General features: G+C 40.3%; 2 protein-coding genes across 5 annotated transcripts in view; one reads left to right on the top strand and one right to left on the bottom strand.

Annotated features, from left to right (window-relative positions):
• The first annotated feature begins 665 nt into the window (after positions 1-665).
• hdac3 (histone deacetylase 3) lies at positions 666-14,782 on the top strand. The gene is made up of 15 exons (XM_023279496.3): positions 666-849; positions 2,300-2,382; positions 2,529-2,671; positions 4,207-4,288; positions 6,093-6,149; positions 6,255-6,310; positions 6,395-6,528; positions 7,230-7,310; positions 7,393-7,466; positions 7,544-7,608; positions 8,653-8,742; positions 8,845-8,903; positions 11,210-11,289; positions 11,873-12,030; positions 13,695-14,782. Exons 1-15 carry the CDS (start codon positions 795-797, stop codon positions 13,762-13,764), a joined length of 1,287 nt encoding a protein of 428 aa, XP_023135264.1. The 5' UTR covers positions 666-794; the 3' UTR covers positions 13,765-14,782.
• An 86-nt stretch (positions 14,783-14,868) lies between these two features.
• The window catches only part of myot (myotilin), a 37,679-nt gene continuing 32,224 nt past the window's right edge, over positions 14,869-20,323 (bottom strand). For 3 of the 4 annotated variants that reach the window (XM_023279495.3, XM_035952505.2, XM_035952503.2), the window contains one exon: positions 14,869-19,795. In XM_023279495.3, the coding sequence (XP_023135263.2) occupies positions 19,653-19,795 (143 nt within the window). In that variant the 3' untranslated portion in view covers positions 14,869-19,652. The remainder of the gene's footprint in view (positions 19,796-20,323) is intronic. The other variant, XM_035952504.2, reaches the window with a different exon arrangement.

Raw genomic sequence — 20,323 nt, 5'->3', positions numbered from 1 at the left:
AAAAGACTTTTGATGGGTAAAATCTTTGAATTATTTTAAAAGATACTTCTTTTACTTTATTATTTATCATATATCTAGCTGGCAGGTTCCACGTCTTTTTCCAGTTAAGGTTAGTAATAAAGGTGTTCCAATAAGCTACCACATATGGGACTGATATGACATCTTCCTGAAATAATGAGCATATATGACGAATGCTATTGCTTGCTGAGAAGAAAAAAATTTGACCAGTTTCAAGTTTGGTCGGATCAATGGGTAATAAAGTTGGATTCTGTCCTGCTGTACTTTTAAATAACATAATTACTCATTTAGGGATTGCATTTATAACAATATTGAATTCATAATTGGGGATTCTAATACTATATTTTAAAATAATTTCTTGATATGTCATTAGTGACCCTTCTGGGTTAAACAACCGATGAACCAAGAGTATGCTGTGAGTAAACCAAAGGGGTAAAATAAGGATTTGTTTCTGTATATGATGTCTTTATTGTTCCATATGTAGCATCTATGTGGGGAAAAATTATGTTTGTAGATTAATGACCAAGAGAGAAGAATCTGTTTATGAAAGTTGCATAGTTTTTAGGGGAACTATAAATATTTTATCTTACTGATGCTTCGACAGTCCTCCTCCTCTCCCCCCGCCCCTCTCCGTCCCTGCTGTCCCCGCTTGATGACGTGTCCCCGGTGTTTACTATGGCGGCTGTCTGCTAATTGAAAGAAAAATGCGAGATTTATAACCGCAAGTACGAGAACAGCTTTTCCCCAAAAAAGTCAAGATACATTGCTTTTTAAGAATGAACAACAGGACATCGTATTTCTATGACCCAGACGTGGGCAACTTCCATTACGGTGAGTTTGGTTGTCGTGGAGAACAGGCCTACAAAGGGAGCTAATGGAAGCTAGCTACATGCTAAAAACTGAAAGGATGCGTTTTACTTTTACATGTAGTTTGACGCATCTTACGCCTTGCAGGTGCATTTGGAGACCTGTTGTGATCATTTGGACTGACATACTTTCATATTTAATGCAGCTTGACAGTGTATTCAAAGCATCTGCCTGTGCTGACTGACTAGCTTGGTGCTGTAACGTTAACAGTTTAACATTTATGACAGTTATGTTCGATATTTGCCTGTTTTGGCAAATTAAGAAAATGCCTAAGTAGTTCGAACACCCTTCTTCTGTGGGTTAACTTTATATTTTGTGCATATGTAGACAATAAAGTAAAAATAATGTCACACCTTGACATTTTCTGACTGTGCACCGTGCAAACCTAACGTTCAACGATTCTCTAATAAATATTTGAAGCCCCAGAGTTAAAGATGGTTCAGAATATTGAACCAACATGTACACACTTAATTCGCTTATCACTGCATATTTACATGGATTATTGTTTTTACTGCAGCTTTCTCCTAGATGCTCACTCTATTTTTTGTCTTTTAGTGCACTTTTATTATCTTACTGTCTACTTATATTTTAGTTCTATGATTTTAATATTATGTTGTCCTTTAAATAATTTTTTTCTGGATGTATTTCTTTGCCATTGTAAAATACCTTGTGTATGAATTATGCTATAGAAATAAACTTGACTTGCCTAAGGGGAGATTTCTGGGTTCACGTCATGTTAAAATTCTTAGTCTACGTGACATATACTGGATATTTTAGTTTGTATAATCATTTTGTCATAGCTGTAACAACTTGGGGCTGAACAGTTAATAGATTTCAAGTTGAAATGACAATTTTAAACAATGCAATTATTAAATGGTAAACTCTGCAATTTAGAATATACATGGTGAGGCTGATAAGTAATGAAACCAATGCTGTACTTCTGTTTTATTTCTTCCAAGTGGATTGAAACTTTCAGGGGTTGTTCATGCTGCCCAATGAAGAGAGTTTACTGTATGGTTCAGACACAGTGGGATCCAACTCATTTTTGCCCAGTCTTATTAGACAGTTTTACATTTTGCAGCACAACTGAGTCAGAGTTTATACTGTTGTCAGTTGTTTTGCAAATTCATGTCAGACTTGTGTGATACTTACTTTTAATTTTATCGTATGTGCTAATGCTGTATTACATGTTTTAAAAATTATTACACAGACGAATTCGATAGCTTCTTTAAATCATTCAACAAATCCAGCATTGTTACTCATACGTTAGTCCTCTGTATAATGTTGTGCTTAGTTTGGCTGCTCAGTGCAGTTATGAAATACAGATTATGTGTTTTGATGCTGGTCATCGCTGAAGTCACTGATGCTAGTTAAATATCTACACTATAATATGAAACCTGTGTGTCTCCTGCAGGTGCTGGCCATCCAATGAAACCTCACCGACTGTCTCTCACTCACAGTCTGGTGCTGCACTATGGACTCTACAAGAAAATGATGGTGAGCAGCACTGAGAGATGAACTTTCAGATCATATTGATGCTTCTCACATTTGATTCCTCTTTTAATTAAACAAAAAACACAAAATCTGGGGTTTAAAGTAATAAAAATTTCACGCTCTAACTGAAATATTGTTTTTTAAATTAGGTTTTCAAGCCTTACAAAGCCTCTCAGCACGACATGTGTCGGTTCCACTCTGAAGACTACATAGACTTCCTGCAGAAGGTCAGCCCCAATAACATGCAGGGCTTCACAAAGAGCCTCAACACATTTAACGTGGGAGACGACTGGTGAGTGTCACTGTTCTTCATTAATATTCTATGTACAGGGGATTTTCCAGCATAGAAGATTTTTTTCATGACTGTACACGGGTTTTTAGCTAGTTTCAGACTAGTAAGTAATGACAACTGATAAAAAGAATCAATTTTTTAAACCAATTTTGTTAGTTGGGACTTGATTTACTCAAGCATATCAGGAATTTTTACTTCGCCAAGGAACATGGTGGAGTTATGTGACGATCATTATTGGTTTGTCCATCTGTCTGTCTGTCTGTTAGCAACATTACTCAAAAACAGGCTAACAGATTTGGATGAAATTTTCAGGGAAGGTCAGAAATGACACAAGGACCCAAGTGATTAGATTTTGACAATGATGCGGCTTATAGTCTGGATCCACAGATTTGTTAAAGATTTCTGTATCGTTGTGAGATGGCAGCACGGCGTCACTGTAACTATGACAACAAGTGAACACTCCGTCAGCTGCCTGCTGATGATCACATGATGCTACTACAAAACCACCGCTGTGGACTTGTTGGGACTTATCTGCAGGAAATGATACAAGGCACAACTGATTAAACTGTGGGGGTGTTTCCCAGGCCCATCAATTCCCATTGCCCGCTACATATTTAGGTCATGTGATTCAGTATGTGCACATAACGTACACATGCATGACACACGCCTGTGCTCAGCACAACGTCGTTTTGTTTGTGAGTACATCTATATTAAATGGCCACATTCTATGTTGCCGTGATTTCTGATCATCAATAACTAATAAACAAATGGTGCATTTCTAAAAACAAGAAAAGCGCTCAGAAAACGCAGTACTCTGCCAAGGCTGCTCAGTCGTTGTATCATTTCTGATGGCTGAAATCTTGAAAAAATTTGTGGCAGAAATCACAGCAACATAGAATGTGGCCATTTAATATAGATTTAATATACTGCCAAATCTAATCACTTGGTCCTTGTGTCATTTCTGACCTTCCCTGAAAATTTCATCCAAAGCCATTTGTCCATTTTTGAGTAATGTTGATAACAGACAGACAGACAGACAGAAGGACAAACGTACTCCGAGCGTCACATAACTCCATTGTTACTTGGCGGAGTAAAAATGCTTCATTTCTGACAATGCCATATGGGGGAATGAATGTCCTTGGCAGAGTACTGCGCTCTCTGAGTATTTTTCGTGTTGTTTATGTAATGGTCAGAAATTAGATGGAAATGCACAGATTTCTGTCAAATAAGGAAACACACTCATTGCCTTTACTGTATGTGGACCGATTGTGCTGAATGTCATGTGTAGTTGCCCCTCAAAGGCCCATTCTGAGCAATAAGAACCTGACTTTATTAGAGAGGAAAGCCTAAAATGTTTCATTTGGTCATTTGAAAATCTTTCAAGAAATTTGAAGCTGTTGATTTGCTTACTTACACCTGTGAAACATTAATCTGTCAGTAGTGTAAATGTACCACATAATAGCCAGATTGATTGTTGCAGTTGGTAGACACCTGACAAAGCCGTGACCTACATATTTTGTGTCTTTGTATTTTAGTCCTGTATTTCCAGGTCTTTTTGAGTTCTGCTCAAGATACACAGGAGCATCTTTACAAGGAGCAACACAGCTAAACCACAAGGTAACGCCCACGCACACACACACACTGCAAACACACAAACCTAGCTGACATTTTTAGTGCGAGTGTGAAGTGATATGTGGTCTGTCCTGTTGAGGCAGTTCACCATCAAAGGCATCTTAAGCACTGATTTAGTAGTTTTGGTGTTGTTTCAGTTGCCGCCATGTTAACTTCCTGTCTTCTTAGTGTTTGCTACAAAGAAGCTTCTGCTTAAAGAGACATGTTTGCAGCAGATGATACCTAAACCACTTGTAGCTCATCCTTAGCCAGTGTTAACAATCTAATCTATTTGTTGAAACTGCAGCAATGTGGCTGCTACCTTAATGTCCGCAAGTTCTGACCAGTGTGCACTGTAAAACTGAGGGGGAAAAATGAAAAAGTTTGGCCATTCACTGCCAGTTGAATGAGAATGGTCCATTCATGTCATAGCTACATCCTGGACTCATATTTGAAATGTACTGCACCGCTTAGCTTATTCTGCCACTGCTAACATGACTTTATGCTGTTTGTTCAGTGCTTTGTCTTTATCTTGGAAAGAGAATGTTTACAGCTGGCTGTATTACATGATGACAGTCATTTCCATTATTATTTAATGTACAGATAACTGTCGGATTAGTTGATAAATACTAGTGTAAATATCCGGTTGTGATGGTGGTATGCGAATATTTATTTTGAGATCTGAATATTCGGATTGACTCGTCAATTTGTCTGTCCCCCCGTATCCCTGATCTGAAGCGATCTGAATACTTGGCTTATTCCTCTGCCCCTCCACCACCCCACCCCAGACGTTGCGATCCGAACCGAATATTCGGATATTCGTCATTAATCGGGGCCGAATATCTGGAGCCCAGAAATTGATATTTGGGCCAGCCCTAAAAAGCATCCATTGCATGTTCCTCTGATGCATGGATTTTAACTATTTTTAACAGTTTTTAGTGGAAAATCAATTAAAGTCATCACTCAACTATCAAAATAGATGGAGATTATTTTTGTGTTGTTCAAGGCAAGTTATGTTAATCCTTCTGTTTCTTCACGTTGATCTTGTGAACTTTAATACTGGAATGCACAATGGTATTGGCATCATTACACCTGTCAAGCTAAGTTTAGTTCAGCTTAGTTTTGTAGTCTAAGTTAGTTTGACTTAAAAACGTTGTGTAAAAATAAATATGGTGCATGCTTAAAATGTAAGTCCAAATAAATCTGCCCAGTGAATGTGGACATATGAAAAGCATATTATTACTCCGCCAAGGAACACGCCGGAGTTATGTGACAATCGGCGTATCTTTCTGTGAATCCGTTTGTCTGTCAGCAGCATTACTCAAAAATGGACTAACAGATTTGGATGAAATTTTCAGGGAAGGTCAGAAATGACACAAGGACCAAGTGATTAGATTTTGACTGTGATGCAGCTTATAGTCTGGATCCACGGATTTGTTAAAGATTTCTGTATCATTGTGAGATCGCATCACGGTGTTACTGTAACTACGACAACAAGTGAACACTACATCAGCTGCCTGCTGATGATCAGAATTGTGATTCTACTACAAATCCACCGCTGGGGACTTATCAGGACTTATCCATCGGAAATGATACAAGGAATGAGCAGCCTTGGCGGAGTACTGCGCTCTCTGAGTGCTTTTCTTGTTTTATGTCTGCATCTATCAGTGTGCCATAATTATGTAGTTGGCACAATAATATATTAATTCCACTACAGGAGCAACTTGATCTTCTCTTCTTTGAAAATATTGGCAAATCCAGTATCAAGCATCCCTGCTTCAGCTGGTGTTGATTCTTCTTTGTTTTCCAGATCTGTGACATCGCCATCAACTGGGCCGGAGGTTTGCATCACGCTAAAAAATTTGAGGTCAGAACAGAGTTGTGCATGTCGATGTCTTTTATTTCTGCAGAGGTCTTTAAATGTTGGTGCTCTTTGCAGAGTTAGGAGTTGAGTTGTTTCTCCTGTTTGCAGGCTTCTGGGTTTTGCTATGTCAATGACATCGTCATCAGTATACTGGAGCTCCTCAAGTAAGACCATGCTGCTGTGAGTCACATTCATCTCATATTTACTGTGTGTCTCTTTACAACTGTCCCTCTCTGTCTGTGTTCCAGATATCATCCTCGGGTTCTGTACATCGATATAGACATTCACCATGGTGACGGCGTCCAGGAAGCCTTTTACCTGACGGACCGAGTCATGACCGTGTCCTTTCACAAATATGGGAACTACTTTTTCCCAGGAACGGGTCAGTGCTGCTTTAAATATCTAACAAATGATTTGTTGTTCAAATAGTGTTGTTGGCGGTACACCCTGGGCATTTATACACTGCTTCTAAAAATATTCATCTGGATGGCATTTTTGTTTCTCTCTGAGCTGCACAAACAGACAAATAATAGATTTCTTTGTTATTTGACCTGTTGCTGCCATTTCCAATCATTTTTAGAAAAAGTAGGACACATAGGGCTTAGCAGAGGTTGGATTTACTGAGCCACAGTGAATCTTAAAAATAATAGTGAGTTTTGATTCATCAAGTCAGTGTTTTATTGTTTTCTGGTTGTTTCATATCATGCAACATTTTATTGTTATTTTACAGATTTCCACTGTTTTGTGAAACCATTTAGAAAAACTCTTTTCATGTTTACTATAAAAGAAAAGTACAGACCAAAACTGCAAATAACATTGAAATCACATTGATATGTGTGACTGTAACCTCATTTAATATAAATTAAGTCTGCTGAAGATATTATTTTAAAGATATTTACCATTATTGTCACAGTGTTTTGCAATTTTTGAATGTTACATCATATTCCAACATTTTTAACGTATTTATCTTGCATCTTTGCTACCAGATTTTCACAGTTTTAAAAAAAAAAGTACCACTAATACATTATTAAGCAGTTGTTTCTGTACATGTGTGTTAAAAGATGATACTGGTGTTTCTTGTAGGTGACATGTATGAGGTCGGAGCAGAAAGCGGCCGGTATTACTGCCTCAACGTTCCCCTCAGAGACGGCATCGATGACCAGAGTGAGTGCAAAAATCTGATCAGCGACACGTAATATGTGAAGTTTAAAATAACATCTGACACCGTCTCCACTGTGTGTTTCAGGCTACAGGCAGCTGTTCCAGCCAGTCATCAAACAGGTGGTGGACTTCTACCAGCCGACCTGCATCGTCCTGCAGGTCAGTCTGAATGTTAGTAGCAGCTGTCATCATTTCCAGTTTGTGTGTGACAGATAACAGTGTTTGTGTGTTTGCAGTGTGGAGCAGATTCTCTGGGCTGTGACCGGCTGGGCTGCTTCAACCTCAGTATACGAGGACACGGGTGAGACGAGCTTAGATTAACCCTTTAAGACCTGCCATTGTGCAAGTCTGCCAGGACATATTCTTACATTTTTACATGCTGTAGAGTATTTCTATTTGCTTTACATCAGTATAACCTTTATATGCTAAGTTTTAATAATATTTATTGACTTATGTCTTAACTACTACAATAAATTGCTTAAAAGTGCAAAAAGCTTAAAAAAAAGAAATCGTTTGTTTTTTCACATATATTTCAAAATACATAAATTGCATAGCTGCATCCCTCATATTTGTAAATGTAAAAAAAAAGTTGCACACTATCCCCTGGTTTTTACAAACCCATCTCTGCAATGAAAAAACACTGACACATGGCGAACGTGTGAAATGTTAGTGTAACTCCCTAGATTTTATATGCAAAAAGAATGATTAATCCTTCTTACAATGGGTTACCTTTAGCTGGTGGCCCATTGTAGCTGAATGCGGTACATAAACTGAGCCACCAAGGAGGGGACACGTGTGGTTAAACATCTCTGGAATGTAAAATGAGAACTTTTTGAGAGGTTTTAATTGGTGAGCATTTGAAATTTTTAGGATTATTTAAACAGCGGGTGAACCACAAACCTTTGAACGGTAGTGTACCTGGATCAAGCTTATCCTGGTACGTCAGCAGATGCTCATCTGGGGAGTGTAGAACCTGGGTGAACACTTTAGCTCTGTCGTGTTCTCCGGGCCACTCCTGAGCACTTTTTGTGATGTGTGTTGGGGTGCATTGTCCTGCTGAGGGTGGAAACTGGCATGAAGGACTGCTGTTGCCATGGGGACTACGGGGTTGCTTGTCCTGCAGTGTTTAGGTGGTGGTACATGTCAAACATCCACATCAATGTCAGAACTGAAGGTTTCTCAGCAGAACGTTGCATTATAACAAGATGATTGATGTTACTCCCTTCACCTGTCAGTGGTCAGAATGTTGTGGCTGATTGGTGTGTGTAAAGTAAAGATGATAAAGGTGACAAGTTATTTCAGTCTTGTTAATTAACTTGTGTGTTTATCCTGCTGTGTTCTCCAGCGAGTGTGTGGAGTTTGTGAAGAGTTTTAAGATTCCTCTGCTGGTCCTGGGAGGAGGAGGATACACTGTGAGGAATGTGGCTCGCTGCTGGTCAGTCTGAGACACAACAAAGACATTTTCTGGTGGCATTAAGTTTGTTTTTAAAACCCAGCTGCTGCTTTGTTGATGAGAACAACCTCTGTTGTGTTCCAGGACTTTTGAGACGTCGCTGTTGGTGGATGAATCCATCAGTGATGAGCTGCCTTATAGCGGTGAGTTTTCTTACTACTACTAAATATCAGCAGCCTTCAGCATGATGTAATGTTTTCTCAAGTGTTTTCTTGTTGCCCAAAGTGGCTAAATGGGACATAACAATGTCTCCTGTGTCAGTGGGTCACAGAGAAAATGCATTAATCTAGTTGAGATGGCTGCTGAGCATTTCTAGCCTTTAGTGCCATCTGTTGGAAGTTCAGAGGAGGATTTCTAAAGCTGTAGTTAGAAATGACATCACATTTCATGAATGAACTTCCTCACTGTCTCTACAATGATTGGTTAACCCTTCTGTCAGTAAATCAACTGAATGTACAGAAGCTGAAGTGTTCTAGCAGCGCTTTGCCAGTGCAGCTAACCAGTCATAGTTGAACACATTTGCAGTTTCACATATGTTGCTTGAAGTTTTAATAGTTTAATAACACCATCGCTGAAGCCAGTTGTATTTATTTAGTATATATGTAATTTGTTTTTTTGCCCATTTAATGTACCGTCAGGTGTGTGAAACTGAGCAAGTCATCATATCCAGTGTTATTAGACTGTTGTCAGTGAGTTGATTTAATGTTTATGAATTCTCAAGAATAAAGATAAAATAAAATATTGCTAATAGATAAACATTGCTGTATCTTTCTCTCACATACAGAGTCTAGTATTAGAGCTAAAATGTTTTGGGAATTAGACTCAGAAAAACAAGTTAGAAGTTCTAAACTTAGTCACATTTTTAGAAATTTTCATTATTAAGCTATTTAGGAGCTACTTTTAACCTTTTGTGAATATAGACTGCTGTTCAAAAGTTTGGGGTCACTTAGAAATGAAAATAAGAAAATAGAAAATAAGGACAACATTAAAATTTGAAACTGAAGTTAGTATTTGCTGTAAGATTCCTCACAGGGGCTTTTTGTGGAAGGTGTCCCTTTTTAAGATTTTACATTTAGCTTTATAATAATAAAGCTGTAGTGCATTGTGAGCTATTTACACTCCAACCATACTTCTGATGTACATATTATCTATCCCTCTATTATTTATCCACCGCTTAATTCTCATTAGGGTCGCGGGGTGCTGGAGTCTATCCCAGCTGACTTAGGGTGAAGGCAGGGGACACATGGACAGGTCACCAGTCTATCACAGGGCTACATATACAGACAAACAATCACACTCACATTCACACCTACGGACAATTTAGAATCACCAGTTAACCTCAGCATGTTTTTGGAATGGAGGAAGTAGCCAGAGTTGGACATACACTGCCATTCAAAAGTTTGGGGTCACTTATTTTTGATAGAAAAGCAGTTTTTTTTTCAATGAAGATAACATTAAATGAATCAGAAATCCAGTCTAGATATTGTTAATGTGGTAAATGACTATTCTAGCTGGAAATGGCTGATTTTTAATGGAATATCTACACAGGGGTACAGAGGAACATTTCCTTTGTACCCCTGTGAGAAAGAGTCCCCCACCACCTCCAGGCAGTCCCCTGCTAATGTCCACACCAGCATTAACAGTTCCATCTTGGACCTGCCATCCACCATCCAGCCTAAAGGTCGACAGATCTACGCGAGGGCCCAGTTTGAGTACAACCAATCCAAAGACGAGCTTATCCCCTGCAAGGAGGCCGGCATTCGCTTCTGTGTGGGCGACATCATCCAGATGACCACCACTGGTGGCAGGGCAAACTGGAAAACACTAAAAACGACACGGCAGGCCTCATCCCATCGCCTGAGCTGCAGGAGTGGCCTGTATAGCCATGGAAAAGACCAAGCAGGAGCAGCAGGCCAGCTGCACCTGGTTTGGCAAGAAGAAGAAGCAGTACAAGGACAAGTATTTGGCAAAGCACAACGCAGTGTTTGACCAAGTAGACCTCGTCACGTATGAGGAGGTTGTGAAGCTGCCTGCTTTCAAGAGGAAAACACTAGTTTTGTTAGACGCTCATGGAGTCGGCAGACGGCACATGAAGAACACACTCATAACCAAACACCCCGACAGATTCGCCCACCCCATCCCACACACGACCAGACCTCCGAAGAAGAACGAGGAGAACGGCAAGAAATGCTACGTTGTGTTAGCTAATGGTGTTGAAAGGCTTATTGATGATTAGAAAACCCTTGTTCAGTTATGTTAGCACATGGAGAAAAGTGTGAGTTTTCATGGAAAACATCACATTGTCTGGATGACCCCAAATATTTTGAACAGTAGTGTAGTTGCTGACCTTTTACATCTGAGTACATTATTTTTGATTAGGTGAAATTAAGTATTTTTTTACATCCTGTGTGCCTCATAGCTTCTACTTATTTTCTCTTTTCTTCTGCAGAGTATTTTGAGTACTTTGCTCCAGACTTCACGCTGCATCCTGATGTTAGCACCCGGATAGAAAACCAGAACTCCAGACAGGTAAAAGCATCATCCCACTATAATCTCCTTTCATACTTACACTAATTTCTGTTACCATGATGACATCTGAATGTGTTGGATTCATGTCTAAAAGAGCATGCCTCCTGGTTTTCTGTTAAAGTCGTGTTATCAGTTATACTAGGTTAGAACCAGTAACATTTCTGTCACATTCAACATGACACAAATCTGACCTGCATGAAGTTGCATTGATGGATAAGCGTGCACAAGATTACTTTATTGTGTGAGTTTTCATGGAAAGCATGACATTGCCTGGGTGACCCCAAACTTTTGAACAGTAGTGTAAAGAATACAAATACATAATATAAATACAGTGCAAATAGTTGATGATGTGATACACCATTCCATCTCACACATGGAAAATATTGCACTGTGGCTCTTCAACCCTGTGGTGAGTGTATCTGAAAGAAGCTGTTAGGAACATCAATGAAAAGTTAACTGCCGCTTTAATAGACCGATGGAGCTGCAGTCATGTATTCCATCTAAAAAGGGCTTAGAGTATTTGTATTACTATTTGTAGTATTCCAGGTGTTAATATTCTCATTGTTTCTCATCTTCCTCACAGTACTTGGAGCAGATCCGTCAGACGGTGTTTGAGAACTTGAAGATGCTGAACCATGCGCCCAGCGTCCAGATCCACGACGTCCCGTCCGACATGCTGAGCTACGAACGCAACGACGAGCCCGACCCTGACGAGAGAGGAGCCGAAGAAAACTACACCAGGTCAGCTGAAGAGTCAGCAGACACGATACAATACGATAGGATAAAGTGGGAGAATTTGCATTGTTACAGCAACAAAAGGAATAGAGCAAACATTCTGACAACAGAACAAGGGAATACAGTTGGGAACAAGAAAAACTCAGAGAGTGCAGTACTCCATCAAGGCTGATTAGTCGTATCACTTTCCGACGGATGAAATCTTTAAAAGATTTTTGTTCCACAGCAGTCGATTTGTAGTAGGATCACAATCATGTAATGCTCCAGTGTAAAAAAGATCTGGAAATACAGGACTAAAATACAAAGACACAAAATATATAGGTTAGAAGTTTGTCGGGTCTCTATTAACTGTAATAATCAGTCTATTATGTGGTGCATGAGGTGTAAGTAAGCAATTGAATAGCTTAGAAATTCTTGAAAGATATTCAGATGCCCAAATTAAACATTTTAGGCTTTACTCTCAGAATGGGCCTTTGAGGGACAACTACACATGACATTCAGCACCATCGGTCCACATACAGTAAAGGCAATGAGTTTGTGTTTCCTTATTGGACAGAAATCTGTGCACTTCTGTCTAATTTCTGACCATTAAATAAACAAGAAAAGCTCTCAGAGAGCGCACTACTCCGCCAAGGCTGTTCATCCCCCGTATGGCATTGTCATAAATGCAGCATTTTTTTTTTTTTTTTTTCAGAAATTTGTTATTTTATTAGTTATTGATGATCAGAAGTCACGGCACTATAGAATGTGGCCATTTAATATAGATGTACCCACAAACAAAATGACGTTGCGCTGAGCACAGGCGTGTGTAATGCATGTGTACTTTATGTACAGATATCGAATAGCGTGACCTAAATATGTAGCGGGCAGCAGGTATTGATGGGACTCAGAAACACCCCCACAATTTAATCAGTTGTTCCTTGTATCATTTGCGATGGATAAGTTCTGATAAGTCCACAGTGATGGATCTGTAGTAGGATCACAATGATGTGATCATCAGCAGGCAGCTGATGTAGTGTTCACTTGTTGTCATGGTCACAGTGACGCTGTGCCGCTACCTGGCAATGATACAGAAATCTTTAACAAATCCGTGGATCCAGACTATAAGCTGCATCACTGCTAAAATCTAAACAGTTGGTCCTTGTGTCATTTCTGACCTTCCCTGAAAATTTTATCCAAATCCATTAGTCCATTTTTGAGTAATGTTGCAGCCAGACAGACAGGCAGACAGACAGACAGACAGACAGACAGACGCCAATCATCACATAACTCCGCCACGTTCCTTGGTGGAGTAATAAAAGTTTTCAAATTTAGTTGAACTGCACCAGTTCTGTCAGATGGAGGGTCAAAGATACAACCAGAAGCTTGTGGATGGAAACCAAAGTGCTTAGTTGAGCTGAAGATGGCTGTTTAACCAAATACTAACATGACCATATGTATGTTTTTGACCCATCAGATTTATTCATATTTCCAAAAGACTTTTAAGAAATCTGTGAAAGAACCAAAATGCATGATTGTTTTTGGTGTTCCAGTGATTCCGTCACAGTTAAAGGAGTCTTTGGACACTCTAGACTGCCAGGATCTACATGGTCTTTACAGCTGTATGTATTTCAGTATTTTCTCTGCATCACCTTTGTTTGAACTTCTTGTTGTTGATATGTTGTTTTCAGGCCAGAGGCAGCAAATGAGTTCTATGATGGTGACCACGACAACGACAAAGAGAGTGATGTGGAGATTTGAGTAACAACCTGAAACATTTCTGGAGGAACTGAAAAGACTTGGACCAGAGCCGACGTGATGCTGCACCACCTAGAGACAAATTGAGACAGTTTTGTAAATAATGTTGCTGAGTTTGTTTTCACACAGACTTAAACAGCCTTAGTGACATTTGAGAAGTACTTTTCATGACATTTGGTTTATCAGCTGTTACGTCCATCCATGTAAAAACAACCTTTCTTTTCTTTTGTCCTGTAAGCGCAGTTTTATTCGACTTTCCCACTCGGTATCCTTTGATGTCATCTTCGTACTGAATGTATTTGGCTTTAGAGGGAGCTTCTGTCAGCTCATTGGATTTAAGAGCAGCTAGTTGGAGACCTGCGTGACAGATGGCTGTGTGTATGTGAAAAAAAACTTCAGTAAGTTTGAAGCAGGTGTCAAAGAAAAGGCAAGTAGAGTTTTTGATTTATTTCATCTTACAAGCTAACATGAGGTCCAGAATCCATTAGTCACACATCAGCCAGTTCAGATGTTTAAAATCACGCAAAACAGATTTTTTTTTCTTAGACAGAATCTCAGACATACAGATAATTCAAAATGTCATTTTAGTTCTGCACTTTTCTTATTTGACAGTCTATCTGGAGCTGTATATTTGTGTAATTCCTCATGTTGTTCATGTGCCTTACAGCTCTGAAACATCATGGAGCTTGGCACTTTCACATCACATTTTTACTTCTATTCGGATTTCTACAGGATGGAGCTGCTCCTTTCTTTGCTTTTTCATTCCTTTTTATAATTTTGTTCTACTTTCTCTTCACATTACTGTATATACGGACGTAATGTATGAACTGTGAGTCTGTTTTTAATGTAGTAAAAGAGTGCTAATGAGCCTGGCAGGAATCAGAGTGCAACTACAGATGTACTGTTATGAGAATCAGTTCTGCCACCTCCAGTCTTCTATTAGCCACAAACCGCTTTGATGTGATTTTTGATATTGTTTTCGGCGACTTGTTTTTAATAAAATAAAAAATAGAATGCTAAATGTGTGTCCAATATCAGTGTTAAATCAGCAAGTTTTCTCTACTGCCACTAGAGGGAGACAAAAAGAAATAAACCAGGAAGCAAAGCCAATGTCACATAGATTTTATTCCTCATTCATCCAGTGATATGTTCTTACACAACAAACAGTACTTAAGGAGTAACACACACGACTACCTGCAGAATTTTAACTTCTTCTTGTGCTTCGAGCAAATCCAATATTTCACCTCATCTGATCCACTGCAGAGCAACGAGCTGGATCAGACTAGCACAGGAAAGTGTAGATGCTCCTGTGTAAATTCAGCCCAAATCAGTCAGTTTATATGGTAACAACAGGGGCAACATTTAAGCCAGAAAAAGCATTTTTTTACCACCTGAAGTCCAGAAATACCTGTGAGTGAACTCTGGATACACAGGGTTTAAATGCCAAATTTTCACTTGCATGCAGATCCAGCTAATAATACAAGTTTCCATTTATTTTAAATAAGCTCCAGGCTGGTAAGGAGAAGCACTTCCAGGAAAAGCAGGCAACTCAAGCTTCTTTTTTCATAGATGTGTTTATAAAGTAAAAGCTCAGTCATGGAGAGTCTGTGCAGGCTGCCAAACTGATACCTAATATTCAACTCAACACAAAGAATTAATTATACAAACATGCATTTAAAGAGAACAGTGATGGTTTTCTTCTTTTGAAGTGTAAAACATCTTATCTGCACTGCAGATGTGATCAAACGTAAACGTAACAGGTCTGAAAGGAGCTGTGAGTGCAGACGGGTTTTGTGTTCAGTTGGGTATTAGGATGGCAGCCTGCTCATATCATTATGGACCTCTGATTGCAGAGAGGCAACACTGATAACTACTAACCTCAGTTTAAATAAATAGCTTCATTCACATACACATTACACTGTAGAAGAAGAGCAACTTCTAAAAACACAAACGAGGCTGAATTTACCACAGCAGAGACTCTGAGCAGGAACCAACATCTGATAGTATGAAAATGTGAGTTTCTTTTCCAGGTAAAGCAGCTTCACAGACACGTCATCAGAGGCAGCATGTGGAGGCTCAAATGTTAATCAGGAGGAATTCAGGAAAAGCTGAAAAGGAGGAAAGACGGGCAGGTACTGGATGACAGATGTCAGGATTAAAGTGCAGAGTGTGACAGGTGGTGGCACTGATGGATTGTGGGTACAGTAGTTTATTATCTAGACCAGGCGTGCCCAACCAGTCGATCGCGGTCTACTGGTCGACCGCGGGCTGATCCCAAGTCAACCGGGAGGGTTGTAGGAAATGTTTTTTTTTTAGGTCACGTTTAACCCATGGTAGCGCGTGACATGCATGCCAGGAAGTTGACAGCTGTCAACAGTAGCTAGGAGCTAGCAGCTAGCCATCAGAGCGGTCACGTACTCCTAAACGTGAACATGGCCGAAGGGAAACGAGCCAAGACCTTCCATTTTCACCCTGAATGGGAGGATGATTATTTCTTTGCTTACTTTCATTCAAAGCCTATTTGTTTGATATGCAATGCAACGGTGGCGTTGGCAAAGAAAGGCAATCTGGAGCGGCATTTTAGAACAGTACACGGGAGCTACGAGAGGGATTTCCCGACAAAAACGCCTTTGCGCGCCACAAAAGTGCGAGATTTGAAAGCGCAGCTCGCAGCACGACAGTCGGTGTTCACCAAACCGAAGACCCAGGGTGATATAAGGCCGCAACTATTGCTCCCTATCGCGTCAGTCACGGCCTTGCTAAACACAAGAAGTCATTCGGTGACGACGATATTGTGAAGGAAGCCTTTCTCGAGGCAGCAGCTTGTTTGACGACTTTAAAAATAAAGCTGAGATCGTGAAGGCCATTAAAGAAGTGCAACTCTCCCGCAATAATACTACAAGGCGATGTGAGGGACTGGATGTGGATGTGGAGGAGCAACTGAAGAAGGATATTGACGCTTGTCAGTGTTTTTCCCTCCAATCTGACGAGTCGACTGATGTGGTGGATGTGGCTCAATTGTGTGTTTTCATCAGGATGGTTTTTGAAGATATGAGTTCCAAGGAAGAGCTACTCACCATTTTGCCATTAAAAGGACACGCCACATGTGAGGATATTTTTAATGCTTTCTCTCCATCACAACTGATGGGGCGCCTGAATTCAATGAACACGTTTAAAAGCCAGCTACAGCTGATGTCCAGCAGGCTGCAGCGTGGTAACCTGCACAACTTCCGTCACATGCAAGCAGAACTACAACATCAAGGTAAAGGTGTGACACAGCTTGACAGTGCACTTTATGAAGAACATGTTCTGAGCATCTCCTCAGAGTTTGAGAGACGTTTTACTGACTTTGCATCCATCGAGCCTGGAACCAGCTATATGTGTTATCCATTCGGTGCAAGTATTGATGTCGGTGACATTGCCGCCAAAATCAAATCACTTTTTGACTTGGAAAGCGCCGCTCTTGAGGATGAGATTCTGACATTGCAAAATGACATTGAGATCAAAGCCAGATCAACATCCGCTCAACCTGGAGAGCATGTGGTGTTCTGGAAACTACTGGTGGAGGAGAAATATCCCAATCTCAGAAGATGTGCCTTGAACCTGACAGCTCTTTTTGGATCAACTTATTTGTGTGAGTCTGCTTTCTCGCACATGAAAATCATCAAGTCCAAGCACAGATCAGCAATGACAGATGACCACCTTGCAGCCTGCCTACGCCTTGCGACCAGCTCCTACACTCCTGACTACGAGAAGCTGGCCTCCTCCTCCCAGTGCCAGGTCTCCCACTAAGGTAGGAAGGGATTTCCTTTTTTCAAACTCAGAGATCTACCTGTTTTGTATCTCGTTTATTTTTCAGTTTAGTTCATATTAAGGTCAGTTATGGCTATTGCTCACCATGCAGATTGACATGTGTGTGTGAGAAAGAGGAGCAGAGAGTGGGTTTGTGCTACAGCACACTATGCAACTGGCAGCTGTGTGAGAGGAATTTGTGTCTGTGTTTGAGAGAGGGAGGGTTTGTGATGTGATGCCGAGTGGTTTTGTGACAACAAGAAAAAATGTTCGGTTCTTTACTGCAGACTGGAAACGATGTGTGTGGGTTTGCGATGTTGACACTGGACTGGTAGATCTCGGGAGGTTGGCTACTTGAAAAGTAGATCTTGGGTCAAAAAAGGTTGGGCACCCCTGATCTAGACCATGGAAGAGAGCAGTACAGAGCAGGGCTCCACACTAACGTTTTACATCAAAAAATTTTTCACTGTGGCTTCTGAAAAACTCAGCTACATTTTATACATTCATTTGTTTATCGGTTCACATACATGTCAGAAGTTTTGTAACAGAATATGAGTTTAGGAGCAACATTTAAGGCAGAAAATGCATTTTTTGACCACTTGAGGACCAGAAATACCTATGAGTGAACTCTTTTAATGAAAATATTTTTCATGAGGATGACCTGAGGCTTATTATTGGCTTTATTATAAGAAGTGGTAAATTTTATTTTCATTTGTACTTCACTTTGCTGAAAGCCAATCCAACCTGTGAGTTCTTGAGGCTGATTCAACAACATGCACTTGTTTTTCATAACTTGCTTGCAAATTTCATTTTTTTAAATTTGTTTTTTGTTGGTGATGTAACTATCTAAATGGGATTTCTCCTGGGTAAATAAATAAAAAGCAAAAAAAAAAAGCCACTAATGTGCCACATGGGATAGGTTCCTTCGAGACATTTAATTCAGAATGCTGATGCTCTCACAGCAAAGCCACTGTTCATTGCCATACTTTGGGTGCTCTCTGCAGTAAATGCAACACAAAATGTTGGCCACAGATTCAGAACCCAGTGGTGGTGGGTAATCAGTGTGCACGTAGCTTCATGCCATTTAGAGAGGGACAGTGTAACCCAGGTTGTTTTTCTGAAGCTACAATTCACAGATGTCTCCTCAACACCTCGCATTATAACTCAGCTGGTGTCACTAGGTGTAATGTGTACAGAGAAGCCTCAGTGACAGAGTTAAAGAGCTAAGTTGAAACTGAATGAGTTTATATACCTGTGCAGGCCACTCAGAGACACACAAACAGGTCTGTTGGTGCATTAGTGTGACAGATTTTTGGTTGCACTGTGAACTACCTGTATGAACTAGCGTCCTTTCTCTGGCTCGGTCCGCTTGTACCACAGACTTTGCCTTTTCTTGGCGCTAGTAAAGGCGTACAAATACTAAATCCTCATTCAAAACAAACAGCACATTTGTTCTGTCATCACTGTTCTAACGTTAATGGGAACATGGACTACAGGAGCTTGTGCTGCAGTATTAAGGTTGGCCCCTGGGACTAAACCTGGCACCGGGGCTGCCTCTGCCACCCATACCCAGGTCTATTAATACATCCGTGACCGAGGCACAGCATTCTGGGACAGGCAGGAGAAAGTGAAGCAGAGCAGGGAGACTTAAAGGCTCATCAAACAACAAACAGACAGGCAGAGACAGAAAGGCAGGGACAGCAGACAAACAGCAGCAGATGGACAGCATGAAGAGTCCTGAACTATGGACAAGGCTGAACAAAGTGGCTCCAAAGTGTTCTTAAAGGTAAAACGACCTTTAAAGGAGCAGTTGTGAATATCACTAAACCTCTGGAGGATGGAGGAACATTTCTGTTGACCGTGTTATTGTCAGTTACTATATTTTCACATACTGTAACCTCAGTGTTGAAAGTTTGGCAAAGCTTGTCTGCCTTTCAACCCGTTTTGATGGTTGAATGAAGTCTGTTCTAAACTATTCTGAGATGTGTGCTGCGATGCTACTAATCTGTGCTCATGTGTGGAGCTGTTTCTGCCCTGACGTTACAGCCCAGTTATTCAGTTCAGAGGTGGTGGTTAATGGAGGGTGCGGGTGTTTGGGCCTACAGCTCTTCACTCTCGTACAGCGGGGCAGTGTGCTGGGCCGGACTCTCCACCGTCAGAGCAGGAACGTGGCTCAGAGACGACAGCAGCTTCAGGGTCTTGGAGCCAGGGGGCGCCGTTTTCATGGCCGGGGTCGTACGAGCTAAATGGGACCGAGAAAGGAGAGTGATGAATGCAAATATTCCTGCACCGATTTAGATTTTTGCTGTTAAATAATCTGTAAGGCAAGGCAAGTTTATTTGTATCACACGGCTCATACACAAGGTGCTTTGCAATGGCAAAGAAATACATTCAGAAAAATGATTTAAAGGGAGACATACATTAAAATCATAGAAATAAAACATAAAATTAGACATTGAGATCATAATAGGGCATTAAAAGACAAGAAATAGATTGAGCATCTAAGAGAAAATAAATAATCTGTAGAAACTGGATAACTCTGATCAGTTTTATTTATCATTTTACTGCAACACTTGACTTTAATTTTTGAAAAATGACTCGGCAGCAAATCCAAAGCTGCTCTTTATCTGCTGGTCTCTTCCATGGCAGCAACAAATCTTACTGGTGCTTGGACTCGGGCTAAAAATTCTTTTCATGCCAGGTTGTCTGAAAATAACTCTTCTGCTGTACACGCCATAGCATAGAACGGCATGGCATGGCATGGCTTACT

Source organism: Amphiprion ocellaris, chromosome 13, assembly GCF_022539595.1.
Source record: "Amphiprion ocellaris isolate individual 3 ecotype Okinawa chromosome 13, ASM2253959v1, whole genome shotgun sequence".
Taxonomy (NCBI): domain Eukaryota; kingdom Metazoa; phylum Chordata; class Actinopteri; family Pomacentridae; genus Amphiprion; species Amphiprion ocellaris.
This window is presented reverse-complemented; position numbering and strand designations above follow the sequence as displayed.